Raw genomic sequence first — 18,171 nt, forward strand, 5'->3', positions numbered from 1 at the left:
GGACCACCTGCCCTGTCTTCTGCCCAGCTTCCTGCTGGCCTGCTCCCAGGAAACACTTCCATCTGCTTGGCTTATCAGGCCCATCTTAGGTTCATTTCCTTCTTGCTCCTCACAAACGTCAGAACATAGGCAGGAGGCACCTGTGTGGCCATGCCTATAAGCCTGTGCTGCTTGAGGATGGGCCTGGAACCTCTCACAGTTTCACCTGTCAGGACAGAACTGGGCATGTACTCTAGAATATCTGGTGGGCTCTCCTGGGAGTCCCATTTTCCTTTCCATCACTCTTTCAACATGATCGACCACCGGGCCCTGCTTGAAGGCCTCCTTGACCAGGAAATCCCATGGAGGAAAAATAGCCAGGAAAGGGCCCCTGTTTCTCAGAAACATATAATCCTTAACATATCATACTCCTAACAGTCCCAAGCGATTATCTCTCATTCAGGAATACAGAATGGGAGGGGGGGGGAATCCTGCAGGAACACTTAATGTTTTCTAAAATGGAAGGAGAAAAGAATTCCAAAATCACACTCACTTCTCTGGGCTATAATAGGGACAGGAGACTTTGGACAGAAGAATTGGCTGGGATCTTGCTGCCACTATCTGTCACCTGGTTAACTAGATTCAGACACCCTTGGCCCAAGGGAAGTGAGTGACTAAGGGCCTGTGCCTAATCATCTTGAAGACTGGACCAGCACCACCTGCTCTGGGCTTCAATGCTTGTGTGAACTAGAATGAATAATATACATAAAGGGCTTAGCAGGGTGCCTGGAAGCAAGCAGGTACTCAACAACTGATGGCTACTTCAAATCCCACTGTTGCTACTGCGATGAAGATGAGGGGGCACTGTACCCATCTGGGCTAATTCCAATGATCGGAGTGTCTGGTTTCTCTGGACACCATTTCCTGCTCTGCTCACTCCTGTATCCTTAGCATCTAGCACAACACCCGGAACAGTGGAAACCTCAGTGAGTGCTTAAATGAAACAGATTGGAGAACCAACAGCACCCATCCATTCACCTACCTCCTTCCACAGGCCCTGGCTCTATAACCACAACCAAAGCCAGCCTCCCAGGGAAGTGCTTCCACTGCAGTACCAGCTTCCTGATGTGGCCTTCAGGAGGAATAGGCAACAGCCAGGCTGGGCCCGCCTCCCTCACCCCAGGCTGGCCTGAGACACAGTCTCAATTCAGTCACTCAATTCCCCAGGACCTGGAGGAGCCAATGACCAAGCCCGGTCAATTCTGTCCCATGGATTAGGATTTTGTGCATAAAATATTAAATTTTACATTTAAAGTTATCTGTCACAGATGATTTATCAGACCCAGAGGAGGCCAGAATAGCTTTCCCCTGTGAGGGAGATGAATTTTAGCAAAGACAGGAAATGTGTATGATGCACATGTAAGTTGCAGTAACCTGACACTAATATTCCCCATCCAGAGGCTCCAATGCACTGCATCCAAGACCTCCAGCTGCTACCCCTCCCCAGACTCTAGGTCTGGAGAGAATACTGGGATCCTCCATCTAGACAGTGGACAAGGAGCAGCTTCTGGACAGAACTTCCTGAGGCTGCTTTCCTTTGTTCTCCCCCTCCCTCCCTCCCTCCCTTCCTCCCTCCCTCCCTCCCTTCCTCCCTCCTTCCCTCCCTTCCTTTTGTTTACTTTTGCCTGTGTGGCTGTATACAGTACAGTCTTAAGAGTAAATGCAAATGTTTGCAAATAAGAAGCTTTTATATACTTATTCCATTCACCACTTATCAGAGGCTTGGAAAACCAAGAGAAAACCAGTCCCTGTTCTATTTTCCTGTGGGAAGGAGAGTCTCAGACTTACCCAGGGGAGGCCAGAAATAAGTCCCCTGGTGTAAAGGAGGAGAAAGCATCGATGCCAATGGTACCCCACCACCACCCCAGCAAGGCAAGGCAAGTTTTCCTAAGTATGGGAGATGGCAGCCAGATAAGGCTACTTTTGTTCAGTAAATATTTTTTCTGTTCAAGTTAATTGTGGGAGGGCAGGAATTTATACAGTGTTACTGCAGCCTCAAATTCAGAATAGTCACCAACCCTTTCTGGTCTGCAGATTATACCCTGGAATTCTGCTGCAGTTTCCTTTGTTGGTGACTTTGCCGTGGAGGCCTGCTGCCGCAATCTGCATTTGCCAGGCAGACTGGGACAATGGCTTGGGTCGGCAACCACCACCATATAGCTCCCATTTAGGGCAGTCTCTTTTGGTTCCTTTAAACAACCTGGTGTTTTCAAGAGGAGGTTCTGGGGCACCAGGGCCAGGCCCTGTCCCCATTGTGCCCCTGGGCCAGGGGCCTGCCTACCTTTTTCTCCTTGTCACCATATTCAACGCCCAAAGTATCCATGGCCCGGACAATGGCTGCCAGAGACTGGATGGTGTTGCTGTAGACCACAGGCTTGTACTGCTTCACATCTTCGCCAGAGAAGCCATCTTCATGGATAATCCTGGAGAAAAATCACACACATCATGCCTGATCAGGGCACTGTCCTCTTCCAACACAGAGAGCATGGAGCATGGGCACCTGAAGCCACTACCTGGGTTAGGGCTGAGTGTAAGAGCCACCAGGAAGATGAATTACTGAGTTGTTCCATTAGTGCCATAGAATCTGAAGGAAAAAATCCAGCCACCTAATTACTGAAAAATAGAATACTGAAAAAAAAAAGAAAAGAAAAAGTAGTCTTTGCACACTCCCTATCTACAGTGAAAGAAATGAGGTGCTGGTAATACTGGAAGGTACTTAGAAGAAGAAGGCAAACACCCAGTGCTCAATATAGTTAGCTATCCGTGTTTTCAGCCAAGCTCAGGGTCTTAACTTAGATATGCCCTTGGGAGTGTATTGATAAAGATCCTTGCAAGAAGTTAGTAAATGAAGAATCTGTTTCTTTTTCACAGAAAACTATGTGCTTGTAATGAAGGTAGGATGACTCACTTAAAATAAACTAATAGAATCGTCATGTCCACAAGAAAGTCAACAGAAGGTATTCTCCTGCTCCTTTGGGCGGGACTAGGCTTGAACTACCCAGTCACCCTCATTTTGCTGGATCTCCACAGTGAGTGACATGGAGCCCTCGAAGGGGACATCACGGTTCTCAGAGGTCACATGACATTCCTGGTGCCCCTTAATAAGTGCTTGTTGCTGTCATGGACCCACACAGGAGACAAAGTCAGAAAGAGGAAATTGTGCCAAAACTTTGCAAGAATCCTCTTAATAATTTCAGTAACTGAGAAAGAATAAATGGATTTTTCAGACCAACTCCAATATTATTTGTCCCTCAGCAAAATGTGTGAACTGGTCACACTGTCCAGACCAGGAGGGGATGCTGCGTGTAACACATGTACACACCCGCATAATAGTTGAGCCCTCCTTCTGGCCCACAGCCCCTTTCCATTCCATTACTTTTGGTGCAGGAGTACCTTACTAACAATCTTTTTTATCAAACAGATGCCACATAATCCCCCCACTTAAGGCATACAGTGGGGTGTTTTTGATACAGTCAGAAGGTTGGGCAACCATCATTGCAATCTAATTTTAGGACATTTTTTTCCCCAAAAGGAACCCTGTACCCATACCCATTATCAGTCACTCCCATCCCTTACTCCTAAATAACCCCTAACCTACATTGTTCCTTTAGATTTGTCTATTCTGGACAGTTCATATAAATGAAATCATACAATTATGGTCATTTGTGACTAGTTTTTTTCTTTACATTATATTCAAAATTCATGCATGTGGTAGTATGTTTTAGGAACTCATTCACTTTTATGACTGAATAATATTTTTTTATGGATATACCATACAAACCACCTTTTCATATATCTACTCATCAACTGTTGACACTCATAATTTCTGTTGCAAAATCAATGCAATGCTGGTTTATGGCTCTTCATCCTGAGTTCCTTAAAAAGCAAATCAGAATGACCCTGTCAACTCTTAGATGACTTTGAGTAGCAGTAAGTCTATTTTTATAAAAGTCTCTTGTGAGCATTTATAACCAGTCTAGCCTGCAGGGAATTGCTAACTTCCACTGCACACAACCAGAACCTGGATGCAACATATGAAACAAGTGTTTTCAGAGGCTTGGGGGACAGGCAGTGCAGGGCCGTGGTTCCCTTCCATCTATGTCCTGAAAGAAGGGAATCATGGAGGACAGGAGTCTGTCGTCGCTTGGTTTCTGCCTGGAGGTGTTTACTAGACCACAGGGAAGGAGAGAGGAGCCCAAATGGAAGACAGAGGCTCCTTGAGCTGCAGAGATAAAGATCAGAGCTCAGAGGGCTGAGGTGCTGCAAGTAAAGTACAGAAATAGCTCCTGGCACCTGCATGCTCCCCTTGGGTCTGATTGAACAGGTGAGACTTAACAGCTGGGCAAGGAGTAACCACCAGGGAGCGATGGAGCTTCAGGGGGATGATGGCCAGTCACTTTTCACAGCCCCCCACTCTCAAGGCTGGGAGATACTCAGGTTCTGGCCAGCTCGAGTGGAGAGTCCTGTGGAATGCCTGGGGTGTCCAGCAGGGACCCTAGAAGGCTTATTGCATAGTGATAGGGCTAGGTTAACTCCGAAGGCTCTCTGAATGCTAAAACAATAAGACTTGGAAAAAATAAGACTTGGGAAAAAATCAAAGTTACTATCCTATAGAAAAATGGCAATACCCTGTAAATGAGGAAAAAATCCATTTAACAATATGATACTTTTTCTTTCTTTTTTTATGGTAGTGGGGATGGAACCCAGGGGTATTCTACCTCCAAGCTACACCCCCAGCCCTATTTTATATTATTTATTTTGTGGGGGTTTTTTTTTGTGTGTGTGTGGTACTGGGGGTGGAATCCAGGGGCTTTTCTACCACTGAGCTATACTCCCAGACCTATTTTATACTTTATTTGGAAACGGGGGTCTCACTAAGTTGCTGAGGCTGGCTTCGAACCTATGCAATCTTCCTGTCTCAGCCTCACAAGCACTGGGATTACAAGTGTGTGCCACCACGCCCGGCTTGTTATTTTGAAACAGGGTCTCACTAAGTTTCAAAGGACCTCACTAAGTAGCTGAGGCTGTCCCTGAACCTTGATCCTGCTGTCTCAGCCTCCCAAACCTTGCAATTACAAGCATGCACCACCATGCTTGGCTCTTCAACAATATGATTTTTTTTTTGGTGTGTGGGTCTGGGGATGGAACCCAGAAGCATTTGACCTCCGAGCTACACCCCCCTGCCCAATTTTTTATTCTTTATTTTGAAACAAGGTCTCACTGAGTTGCAGAGGTCCTCACTAAGTAGCTGAGGCTGTCCGTGAACCGCGATCCTCCAGTCTCAGCCTCCCGAATGCTGGGATTACAAGCATGCGCCACCACGCCCAGCTCAAAAATATGATATTCTTAATATTATTATTTGATAAAAAATCCTGGATATGTGAATATGCAGGAATGTGTGACCCATAACAAGGAGAAACATTAGTAAATAGAAGCAGACTCAGAAGTAGACACAGTTGATAGAATTAACAAATGAAGATAGAAAAACATGCATTTTAAATATTTTAATAAGTTTAAGGAAATTGTGAATATAATTAGGAAAAACAGAAGAGATAAGAAGAGATGAAAATATAAGAGATGAAATAAAAAAATGTCACTGGATGGGATTAACAGTAGACCAGACATACAGAAGATTACTGGACTAGAAGACATAGCAACAGAAACTATCTTGATAGGGGCAAAGAGAGGAAAAGGGCTGAAAATCCATTATGTTTATAGCATACCTAAAACTTCTACAACAGTAGCACAAAGGACAGAGGGAAGCTCATTCTAGACTCATATATGAAAAGGGTGGTACATGATTTCAAAGTAAAGCATGGTTAAGTCAAAGCCACATTGTAATCACTAGAACAGCCACTAAAAACAGTGTAAGAAAGGCAACTGCCACCCTAACTCCTTGACTAGACTTCCCTAAGAGGGTAGGGCCCTGGGAGACCTGGGAGGTACAGGGGGATCCAGTCTCCATGGTTGGACAGGCTTCCCAGCAGCCAAGGAAGGGTTCCCAGAACTGCATTTTGGACCAGCAGGTCCTGCCATCCTGCCTACGAGATGCTTTTCCACCGGGAGGGGACTAGCATCTTCACACCTCCAGTGTCCTTACTCTTCACACTCCCAATGTCTCCCTGCAGGTGAGTGGCAGAGCAGAAGCAGGGGCAGCCCAGGTCTCTAGCTTCCTTCCTTGAAGCCCACCCACGCACTGGACTAGGCAGAATGCTGCCTGGCAGGTGTCAGCCGGGTGCCTGCAGTGGCCCAAAGTGAAGAGCCTTCATGTGAGGTTTGCAGAAAGGTTGCAATTGGGGAAGACTGCTCAAGTCGTGACTGTTGTTCAAACTGGCTTACTAATTAACTTAAAATTGGGCTTGCAGTTTCAGGGTAGAATTTTATATTCTCCCGATGACTACAAAGTGACAAGTACTTAACACTAGAAAACTTGATCCATCCAGAACAGCAGTAAGCAATAGTATTCGTAGTCCTACCACTCAAGAGAAAAACTGCTTTCACAGCATTTTATTTTCAGGTCACATTTCTCCTCTTTCCCCCTCTCCTCCCTTGGCACTGATTTGAGGCAGATAACTGCAAAAGCATCAAATAAGGCCTCCTTGTTTCCTGTGTCTTTTTATTCCAGAGAGGCAGAGCAGAGCAGTGGTTACAGCTTAGGTGGCAGACAGGCCTGAACCAACGCAGCGCTAGCACTGGCAAGCTGTGTGTCCCAGGAAACACCTGAACCTCTCAGGCCTTTCTTTCCTCACCTGCAAGGAGTTGTTGTGAGAAACAGGTAAACAAACAGCAGCGACTAGTGATAGTCCTTCCATTCTAAAGTCAAAATCCAGCCGGGCGTGGTGGCACAGGCCTGTAGTTCTAGTACTTGGGAGACTGAGACAGGGGGATTACAGGTTCATGGCCAGCCTCAGCATCTTGTGAGGCCCTCCGCAACTTAGTGAGACCCTGTTTAAAAAATAAATAAATAAAACGGAGCTGAGGTGCAGCTCAGAGGTAGAAAGCTTCTGGGTTCAATCCCGAGTACTATAAATAAATAAAGTAAAAATCCTCCAAATAGCCGGGCATGGTGGCACATGCTTGTAATCCCTGCGCTTGGGAGGCGGAGACAGGAGGATTGCGCAGGTTCGAAGCCATCCGCGCTGGCTTAAGAGACCCTGTTTCCAAATTAATAAAAAAGGTATAAAATAGGTCTGGGAGTGTAGCCTGGAGGTAGAAGGGTTTCCAGGAACCCCAGTACCACCAAAAAGAAAAAATCTTCCAAATATAATTTCCTACATTTGTGATATAAAAGAATAATAACTGCAGCCAATGTTTGAGGTTACATTTCATTTGCTCTTTAAGACAATCCTAGGGGATGAAAATTATTGTCACCTTCTTACAGCTGAGGAAACTGAGGTTCAGAATGGTCAGACCACTTTCCCCAGATCACACAGCTGCTCAGTGGCAGAGCAGCATCTGAAGTTCTACTTAGATCCTGAGAGGCAGAGCTGTTTCTTCCACTATGAGCCCCTATATCCAGAGTCCAGAGGCTCACACATCTAAGTATCAGCACCCCTTGTCCCCTTCAACATCTGCCCAATGTTCTGGAAGGCCAGGCAAGGACAAGAGGCCTCTGGACCTCCTTTGAGGTTAAAAATGCAACCCTGGCGAGTTCAGACTCATGAGAAAGCCCCAGTCTGGGTCCTGGAGGTAACAAGGCCAGAATTGAGAAATCAGGAATGAGGCCCCCTGAGACTCCCTGGCCACATGTCACACCACAGCAGCCCAGAGTAAAACTTTTGAGTCAAAGAGGACAGAAACAAGTCCCCAGAGACATCATTTGAGCCCCTGGATCCAATCATGCCTGAAGCTAACCCCATCTCTACACTTTTGAGTGATATGAACCAAAATAACCCCCTCACATTTTCACATAAGCTATGTGACTTGGGCTTCTGAAACTTATACCTAACCATCACGATTAAAATGTTGCATAACTTGTTAACAACAATAATGAGAGATCATCTCCCAGTAGACCTATTTATTAAATTTTTGGCTTCACCACCAGCCTTCAGCCCTTAGCACCACATCTCATCCATCTCTGTCCCCTATTCCCCAGGCTCGGGCTCTGGACAGGGGTTGCTACAGGTGGGATGTCACTACATGAACCAGAAGCACACAAATGCAAGAGCCGTGCCCCTCCAAGGAGCTCACTACAGGAGGCAGAGAAGTAGGTGAGTGCATGCACGTGGCAGACGTGTGTGTGTGTGTGTGTGTGTGTGTGTGTGTGTGTGTGTATGTGTGTGTGTGCACGTGCGCATGCCCCGGGCTGGGGATCCACCAGATGTCTCATGCTTGTCGTCAGGGCATCAAAGGGAGGCTGAGCTAGTTCTGCATTGGTGCCCATCCCAAACTCAGGGACTCTGAGGGGTGTTCCAGGCCACCAAACCCGAGCCACTGGGAGTGGGAAGTCTGATGAGACATGGTGCTAAGGGCTGAAGGCTGTGGTCTGACTCTGCAGCCCTGAGTGTTCGACTTTGGACAGAAGCTGCCAGCTGGATTCTGGCAACCTGGCAACGTAGTGAGAGAGCTCAAGTGGGAATGGAAAGAGGGAGGTGGCTACCACGCCTGCCTGAGCAGAGCAGAGCAGAGCTTTCTGGGGAGAGGCAGTTCAGGGGACGCCCACCCTCCTTGCCTCTCTCTGGTGCCTTGGGACCCTGACAGAGGCCCAGATTTGGGCTCTCTTTGCTCTCTGCTTCCCCCTCACAGAGCAGGGCTGCACAGCTGCAGAAGACTCTCTTGGCTCACGGTCCTTATATGGTCACAGAACTACAGGCTTAGGAGCTGGAAGGGGCCTTGGATGATCATCTGGCCCAGCAGCCATTCTCCTTCTCTGAATCACAGACCCTCTGAGATTGTGACAAAGGATACACGGACATGCAGTTTTCCCCTCTGTGAGCGGAGATTCATGAGTGCACATGCCCTAGGCTGCTGGGACACATGATTTTTCACTTCTAGACTGGATTAAATGCCCCTCTCCCTGCAGTGAGGTGGTCTCTGCATCCTTCCCGTAATCCCTTTAATGATTCAGAAGGGGCTGTGATCCTGGGTGATCTCCCAAACAGTTGGCTCTTAGGTTCCTTAGCTGTTCCCTGGAGATGGGCATCGGGCTAGGAGCAATCCTCACAGGGTCATGGTTAGACCAAAAGAATGAACAGTGAAGGCGAGTACCTGCTGTCCCCACCTACTGGGTATTGGCTACTGCTACTGTTGCTATAAGTGGTGGTGGTGGGGTGCAACCAGTAGTTTGTCCTGTCCTCTGGAGGAAGAGGACATGAAGTGGGTCCACAGGGAGGGAGGGCTGGGAAGTCCTGGGAGGACCTGTGCCTGTCAGGAGAGGAGGAAGGGTTAATGCACTCCAGAGGAGAAAGGGAGATGGCAAAGGAGAAAGGGAGATTCTTTGGACTGGAGCGGCCACTCAGCTCCAATAGTAAAGAACATTTGAATAGCAGTCACAGGTTGAGAAGCTGGATTTATGAATTAAGGCCATCTTAGTGAAGTTATAAAGTATCTTTGGACAGGGATGGAGTCTCATCGTAGTTAGGATTAGGATCAGGGCTCTGTGCTTTGATCCTGTTCAATGGTTTCCAGACATCAGGGAGACCGGATGGGCAGTGGGGATGTGGCCCTGGAGCCATGTCCCTTCACAGAGGTGGGCACTGGCTAGCCTGACCTCACGGGAGGCATTTTTAATCAAACAGTGATGGTAAGATGCCAGTGAGTTAGTTAATGAGCCACATGCCAGCAATTGGGGGCTGCACAGGACCTCTCAGAACATCAGTCCATGACAGGAGTATAGAATGAAAATACTGATCAAGGTATGACATTTGTGGCCATGTTTATAAAATTATTTGTGTGACTATGTTGGGGCAGTGGTAGAGCTGAGTGGAGGAAGGAGGAGAGGAAAGAGGATTCAGTAGGATGGGCAGCCCACTATATCGATAATCACTTTGGGGTGATGGCATTCAGTGCTTTGCTACTTTATTCTTCATATTTGTTTATGTTCCACTTTTTAAAAATGTGCATTTTTTATTTGAAAGAATAAAAATAATTTTCAATGGGAGACAGATACTTCACATTTGACACGGCCACCATTTTGACCAGGAAAGAAAACTGGAGTGGAAAGGGTAAAGTCACCCACTACCAGGAGACTTCTGTTATGCCTCATTTGGGCCTGGCCTCATGTGAGGTCCTACTGGACTGCAAAGCCCATGAAGCTGACTCCCTGTGTCCAGGGACTCTCCTTCTAGATGGTGAGATAAAGCTGGTGCTGAGAATATGAAAATCAACATCAAGTGGCACCTGCCATGGCCAGTTCCCTTCTCTCATGGAGAATTCCTTTCCTGCCTCCCTTGCAGCTAAGAGTAGCTCTATGATCCAGTTCAAGCCAGTAAGACTGAAGGTGAGATGGCTTGAAATGCCTCTGGAAAACATTTTCCTATCTTAGTTCCCCAAGGAAAGGTCTAATTTAAGAACAGCTTTCCTGTCCCCTGTCCTCTCTTTTAACATGGCTATTTTCCCATCAACCATTCCCTGGCTTCTTGCTTTCGTGTGTGGTAAAATGAGGAAGGAAATGCTGGAGCTTTGTTAGTCATATTATGACCATGGTGTTAAGTGCCACAGTCCTGAGGATGGCAAATCAAAGGGGTGCAGGGAGCTACCAAATCAACCCTGCCTGGAGCTGGCTGATAACAAAGATCATACTCCTGCTGAGATGCCCCTGCCTGGGCTGGGAAAATGGTCCTGCTGGAGCCCACAAAGAAACAGCCATTTTCCAGGAGGAGACTGTGAATTACGGAGAAGAGACTGGCTTACAGGTGCATGATTAGCTTGTGGCAGAGCAGGGATAAATCCCCAGAGGCCTTTCCATTGTGCTGCAGACCTCTTCTGTCCCTTGGCACAAGGAGACAGGTGATAGCAGGTGATGAAAACACTGAACCACCAGCAAAACAGAAAGATTCTGCCTTAAAAACTCTAGCTCCTAGCCAGGCATGGTGGTGCATGCCTATAATCCTGGTATTTGGGAGGCTGAGGTGGGAGGATTACAGGCTCAAGTACAGCCTCAGCAATGTAGTGAGACTCTCAACAACTTAATGAAAATGAAAAATAAAAGAAGGGCTAAAAGTGGCGGTATGGGAGTATAGTTCGGAAGTAGAATGCCTCTGGCTTTAATCCCCAGTAACCCCCCCCCCCAAAAGGCTCTAGCTCTCAATATTTTGGGGAATTCTTGAGGATGTCCTGTAAGCATTCATTCATTCATCCCCCACTTTGTTTTTCATCTATTATCTGGGTATACTGTGTGCCAGTACTGTATCAAGTGCTGGGGGTACAAGACTGAGTTGAGGGACATAGTCCCTGTCCTCATTAAGCCTGCATTCTAGTGGGGAAATAATGAATAAGTAATTTCCCCAATTGTTATTTAAACTATAATGGGAATGAGAGAAAAACAAACCCCAAAGCGGGTCCAAGGGTGGGGCAGCCCCCAGGAAGCAGCAAAGGGCAGGAGCTGGATGGCAGGGAGTGGGCACTGCAGCCTGGGAAGGGTACCTACTAAGGTGGGGTCTCTGTGCCCTCCAGAGCCCACCTGGGTGCTGGGGAAACGCATGTGGAATGAAGGCAGGCTATGTGCATGCAGTCAGGAGGGCTGCTCGGAACCAGCCTTGGCCCTGTGGGTCTCATGCGCCCTCCTGAGGGGGTTCCACTGACTCTCAAGAAGTATCAGCAGCAAGCTAATCAGTGGGTGATTGTCACAAACACCAGTCAGGCTAAGGGTGTTAGCAAGAAGCAGCAGATTCGCTTGGAGGCAGGTATCCCTGAAGGGAGGCACCTGAGAAGGGCACAGATGCTCTGTCCAAGATCTCTCCCTTTTCTCCCCGTTGGAGCCTCCAGCACTATTTTGCTATTTCCCTTCACTTGAAGGAAGTCTCTGGCTGGCCAGTGGGGTGTAAGCTGCAGGAGAGGCCTGGTTCCTGACACTGATAGCAAGAGTGAGGACAAAGCAGAGAGGTCTACAGCGCCCACAGGGTGCAAGGCCTGGGCAGGGTGAGGGCAGGTGAGTGGTAGGAGTTTCTGGGACCTGAAGCAGCCCAAGGCCCTTAGAGTACACCATTCATTCATTCACCCATTCATCTATTCCACAAATATGTACTGAGTGCCCCTTAAGAGCTGGGTGCAACCCGACTTTCTGTTCACTAACATGTGGACTATGGACAAGTTACCAGCCTTGCTGGGTCCAGGTGTCTCTCTTGGGATACAATGACTGACTCTTCAGGGATTTTGGCAGTATTAAATAATGTGCAGGAGGGCCTGGTACACACACACACACACACACACACCCCAATCGAAGCCAGCTGCTGGAATTACATAAAAGCCATAGATAAATCAGTGCCAAATCAGGGCTAGACTACTAGTTCTGCTTACCAAGCCTCGTGGGTCCCCTTCTACCCAGTGCAGCGGATGTGGGAGCCACCTAAGTCTGAATGGAGTACTGAGGGCCAGCGGGTATTCATGTTCTGAAAGACTGACTTAGAGACCACTGGCTGGGCAGAGGTAATTGCTTTGCAAATAAATTATGCTGTGGTCTTGATTTCTGATTTTCTAGAATTTCAGAACAGAGGCACCAAGACTTGGAGGCTCCTAATGGGAGCTCAGACATTCCATTATTCTCCATGCATGGCTGGTAGAGCCAGGGTCACCCCAAGACTTCTGCTGCCTTCAGCCCCCACTGATGGCTTCCTGAGCCTCAGCCAACAGAACTAATGGCGATGTGCCAGGTCCAGGTCATATGGCACCCAAGGGACAGCCCTGGACTTCGAACGACTCACAGTCTAAGTAGAACACAGAATATAAACCAATAAACAGAACAGTAAGCACAAAATAGGTAGATTGCTATGGGAGGTGGTAGAGTTAAGAGCCAGACGATAACATGTGAAGAGAGTGACAAGGAGCAGACCTTACATATCTGTGAGAAAGAAATTCCAGGCAGCAAAAGTGGCAAGCACAAAGGTCCTGGGGTACTTTGTGTGTTGGAGGCATGGCAAGAAGCCAATGGAGCTGGAATGGAGAGAGGAACAGAGAAAGGACAGTATGGGCCCAGTTACAAATGGCTAATGTGGGGGGACTTCCCGCTCGGGACCCCCTCCCCTTTTGGGGAGCTGTTCTCTCTCTCTCGCAGGTCGTGTTGGCCCTGAGAGAAGGCAGAGTGCATCTGAGGGCACGTGGCTCAGGCGACTCTCGAGTAGTGACCTGAAGGCCCCTGCTGGACATCATGGCTGACCAGGCCCCTAGGGGTGACCTGCACCTCTTTTCTGGCAGATCGTGTGGACTCTGGGAGAAAGTAGTTTGCAACTGATGGGCACTTGGCTCGGGCGACACTCGGGTAGTGACCCTGAAGGCAGCTACTGGACCCCGGAGTTCCGACCGCCCCTATGGGGTGTTTGGCCACTTTTCTCTATTCCCTTCTGGCAGATCGCGTGGACTCCGGAAGAAAGCAGCCTGCACCTGAAGGCAATTGGCTTGGGCTACTCTCAAGTATTGTCCTGAAGGCAGCTGCTGGACCCAGAGTTCCAGCCCCTTTGGGGGTGTTCAGCCACCCTTGCCCCATTCCCTGCTGCTTCCAATAAACCTTTTACTCCCCTTAAAAAAAAATGGCTAATGTGCTACTTGAATATATGCCACTGTCAACATGATCCATATTATAATGTAAGACCATAGTGCACTAATAGAATAAAAAATAAAACACTTTCATCTGCCTATCTCCCAAGCTGCCCTGGCTCCCACCAGTGGCTCTGCTCCATCGTGCGCCATTATAAAATGGCAGCCTTCCCTCCCTCCCTTTTCCCTGGCTTCACCAGCCCTGACTGATTCCAACACACACATCTAAGTGAAAGAGAAGAAAACAAAACCAGCCACCAGCCCACTACCTGGAGGGAACCGCCGTCCATTCGGCAGTGGACACTTCAGTCTTTTTATGTGGGAGTCCACATGTGTATTGCTTCTGAAATAGAGTCATTCTAGAGTTTTTTTTTTTTTTTACATTGAGCTCATGTTTATTTTAACAATGGATTCTTTTCTTTTGTGGTATTGGCGATTAAACCTAGGGGCTCTCTATCACTCAGCTATACTTCTATGACTTAATTTTTATTTCTTTTTTGAGACAGGACTCACTAAGTTGCTTAGTCTGGCCTCAAACCTGCGAATCTCCTGCTTCAGCCTCGCAAGTACTAGTGTTACAGGCATGTGCCACCATGCCTGTCTTGAACCATTGTTTCTCAGGCCCTGGGTACAGAGTGTTGAGCCCCACTCACATGGCTGAGACTGCCTTCAGGGGCCACTGTCAAGTTTGGGGCTTAGAGAGCACAGAGCAGGCTCAATCCAGACTGGCTGGAGAAAACTTTGGGAAGACGTCATCTGTGTGACTCTGTGACCTTCAAGTCTTGCTGGCTGCCTGATGCCCCATCAACTGAATGGGCTCTGAGTTATTCAACCAAACCTCTGCCAGTGGACATCTGGACTGTTCCTGGATGGAACCTCTCCCAGTTTCTGATCCAGCTTTTGGGGAGGCTGCCTGCTTCTCTTGAGGGGAGGCGGCAAAATATCAAAGCCTGGACAAAACAAGATCCCCAGTCCTTTGTGTAAAGTTTGTGAGCAAAAATGGGATCCTTGGCTATTTGAAAAGAAGAGAAAAAAATCCAACTTAAAATCTAGCTTTTTTAATTTTGGGGGAAAGTTGTATAAAATGTGAAATAAAAAATTAAACAAGATATCTTGGTAATTAATGCTATGTTTTAAACTCAATAGTCTAATATTAAGACAATGTAGAATGATAGGATATATTCTAAAGAGTTCCCAAACAATAGCAACAGGCACATCAATCCCCCAGGGGGATGACTGGTACAAAATAAGGGATATGTCCTGTTGACAGTGACTTGCAGAAACCTATTATAAAGATGCCACTTTTAATAAGGGGTAGCTCTGGCCAGAAGCAGAGACGTCAGCTGCCAATTGTCACCAGACAGAGCCAGGGACAAGACTGGGACTTGTTGTGATTCCAGTGCAGAACCTTCCTGCCATTATCTGGGACACAGGGTGGACCCTGCCCTCCCCAGGGCTCGCAGTAAGGGGCTGCAGTGGGGTGCCATGCTCACTCTCGTTCTGGCGTGTGAAGCTGAGCACTGCTGCCTGCTGCCGCTCTGCTCCCATTCCTCCTCAGCGGTGTGGCTGGTCTGCATCCTGGGGCTCTGGACTTGCATCCTTGAATTCAGGAGCAGAAGATCCCCATTCTTATGCAGACTGAACTTTAACCAACTTTGTGACCCCAGGGAATTGAGCGGAAGAGGCCCTTCTCAGGTCTCCAAGGCGGCTCTGCTGGCCTCCTGACAGGCACCTCCAGCTTCTCACCTGCACTCATATTCTAGCCACTGGCCCTTCCCATGCATGGGTCCTTAGGAAGCTGCCATTGACTGTGGCAGGTTAACCCTAAATTTTGTCACTCAGGAGACCTGGACTCTAGTTTTGGCTCTGTCACTGACCAGTTGACAGGAGCTTGGCCAAGTCGCTGGGACCTCTCGACCGCTGGCTCTGGAGCTGGGTTGTGTCCACTCCCGGTGGCTCTCTGCTTCTCAGGGTTGATCGAGCTTTGCGATCCTGTTTACGCCTATGTCATTGCCAAATGTAGTCTTTTGGGACATAACACCTAATGAAACATGGAGACTCACTGCAGCAAATCCTCAGGGTGTTCTTGGTGGCCAGAGCTCTGAAATAAGAGACCTAGGCACCTCACATTTGCATGAACCCCTTCATTTCTCCCAGTCTTTATCTGTCCTTATTTTCCTTCAGGACATCCCCACCTGATATGCACGTATCATCTCCCCACATCAGCATAAGCTCCCTGAGGGCAGGGATCTTGTCTGTTTTGCTCACTGACCACAGTTCCCAACATGTAGTGGAGGATCAACAAGTGCTGGAGAAATGCCAAATGTAACAGGCTCGGAATCTCTTCAGCTCTAAAATGATGATCTCACAAACTTTCTTTCTGCAAAGGCAGCAGCCTTCCTGCTGTAAGCCAGGGTGGACGTGTGTCCTCTACCACCCTCTCTCTACCTTGCACCCCTGTTGCCACTCCTGGCCCCACCTTGGGTGCTGAGGGCTCTTCCCCTCCCCTCAGCTCTAGCACCGTGGCTCCTGTACGATTCCTCAGGGCAGGAAGGATAGCTGTCAATGCCATCCTCTCTAGTCTTATTTCTGGGAACTTTTTGAAACCCAACTGTTAAATTCATTGGTCAGGTTACAAAGACATGATGGAGAGCTTTATGGATTCCAGTTCCGGTGTTACAACGCCTCACATGAAGACATAAGCTTCTGTTAAATACAATAAAAACCTGTGAGTGAGGCGAATTGGTTCATTGTCAATTTTACTGCCTAGCTCTTCCTAATATTTCGGGTTTCCCATCTGTCCGATTAGGGCAGCTGCTAGATTGCCCTTTCTTCTGCTGCTGACATAATGAAACGAAGTATTCTTATTAGGATATGTTTAATATACGAGCACTATTGTACATTGGGGGGCAGTTTGCACAGCTTCTTATTGTTTTGTGGAGAATGCACAAGTGCGGCTGCAGAGCTTTGCTCATCTTGCTCAACCTTGGGAAAGGAAACCTTCTTGCCTCCTGTGTACGGTGAGCTTGTTCATTATTTGTGTTCCCTGCTCAGTAGCCCCTGGAGGTGTTCTCGTGAACAGCAGGCAGACAGACAAGACCACTAGAGCCTGCTGTCTTTGGCAGAGAGCTCACAAACTAGGCTTCTGCAAACCCAAGGCACCTGAAACCTCTTCCTTCCTGACGCGTCCAAAAAGCTCAGTCGCCAGGCAGACCAGCTGGGATTCTGACGGTCTGCAGGAGGCCCCTATTTGGGCTCCTCCTGGCTCCCTCACTACGCGCTGCAGGGCGTGGTGGTGACTCACTGCAGAATATGTCTACAAGCAGGAACGAGCGTTGTAAATGGCAAACGAGGGCTGTAGTGGACATCTGTTGTTCTTGCTTGCCCAGTTTCTATTCTCTATTCTTTTGGAAAAAGAATCCCAGCTCTCCTTTGGGGAACCATCATTCTTTGCTCCTTGAGGACTCTCCCCACTCCTGGTCTGGTGCTGGGAGTGAACCTCTGACCCACATGTGGTTAGTCAGCACAGCACCCACCTGGTTCCAGCCATGCCTGAAGCTAGTATATCCCTAGGCTAACTTGGTTACACGAGCCAACATGTTTTATCCTTCTGGGGCAGATTTCTGTTTTCAGTAACCAGGAGTTTGGATGATGGCAGTGAAGCTGCCCAGCCCATAAAAGTCTCTCAGCTGCAGGGCACTTGGCTAGCCTCGTGGGCTTGCTGATGTGAAGGGTGTCTGGTTACTGAGTGGCCTATGAGAGCTCTGAGGGCTGCCACACCACAGGGCAGCAGCTGCTCCCCACCACACCAATCCCTGAGCCACCAGGAACTCATTCCTCTGTTTCTCTTCTAGATTACAGACCCAGGCGGCTTGGAACGTGCTTTTTATAGGCTCTTGGTTTTTTCCCTTCCTGTTCTTTTTAAATGAGGACTTGTTTTTCTCCTTCTTATCACGTGATTGGGCAGGGAAGGACACCCAAATACCACCAACAACCTGTGAGACAAAAGGGCATGAAAGGAATCCCTGTTCTCTTGGGTGAGCTCTGAGATCTGCCCAGGTCTCCTGAGCATCACCCCAGAGGGCAGAGCATTTTGAGTGTGTTTTTTCTCAAACAGAAAGCAAACAAAAAGTGCCCTTCTCAGCTCCCCGATGAGAGTTCAAGGCAAAAGGTACAGGTAGCCCCAAACAGGGCTCCCTGGGGAAATCATGCTTTCTCATGCCCTCTGGAGGAAATGTTCTGGAAAAGTCTACCAAGTTCAAGTCCAAGTGTGTATTCCTCTCCAGGCTGAGGACTCCTCAAACCAAGCCCTAGAGATCAGTGGCCAGGCCAGCTTCTGCTGGACAAAGAGTGAAAGGTCCCAAGCCCCTCTGACTACAAGCCCATCAATCACATTCTTCTGATTCTTTCTGGGTCACCCCTTTGTTGGGGCCTTTGAAGTCA

At 48.1% G+C, this 18,171-nt stretch overlaps 1 protein-coding gene across 2 annotated transcripts in view; it reads right to left on the reverse strand.

Annotated features, from left to right (window-relative positions):
- The window catches only part of GNAO1 (G protein subunit alpha o1), a gene marked incomplete at both ends in the record, with an annotated part of 170,309 nt that overhangs the window by 75,307 nt on the left and 76,831 nt on the right, over positions 1–18,171 (reverse strand). For both annotated transcript variants that reach the window (XM_080702725.1, XM_080702724.1), the window contains one exon: positions 2,321–2,462. In XM_080702725.1, coding sequence (XP_080558851.1) covers positions 2,321–2,462 — 142 coding nt within the window. The remainder of the gene's footprint in view (positions 1–2,320; positions 2,463–18,171) is intronic.

This window comes from Muscardinus avellanarius (genome assembly GCF_963383645.1).
Source record: "Muscardinus avellanarius genome assembly, chromosome: 10".
Lineage (NCBI taxonomy): Eukaryota > Metazoa > Chordata > Mammalia > Rodentia > Gliridae > Muscardinus > Muscardinus avellanarius.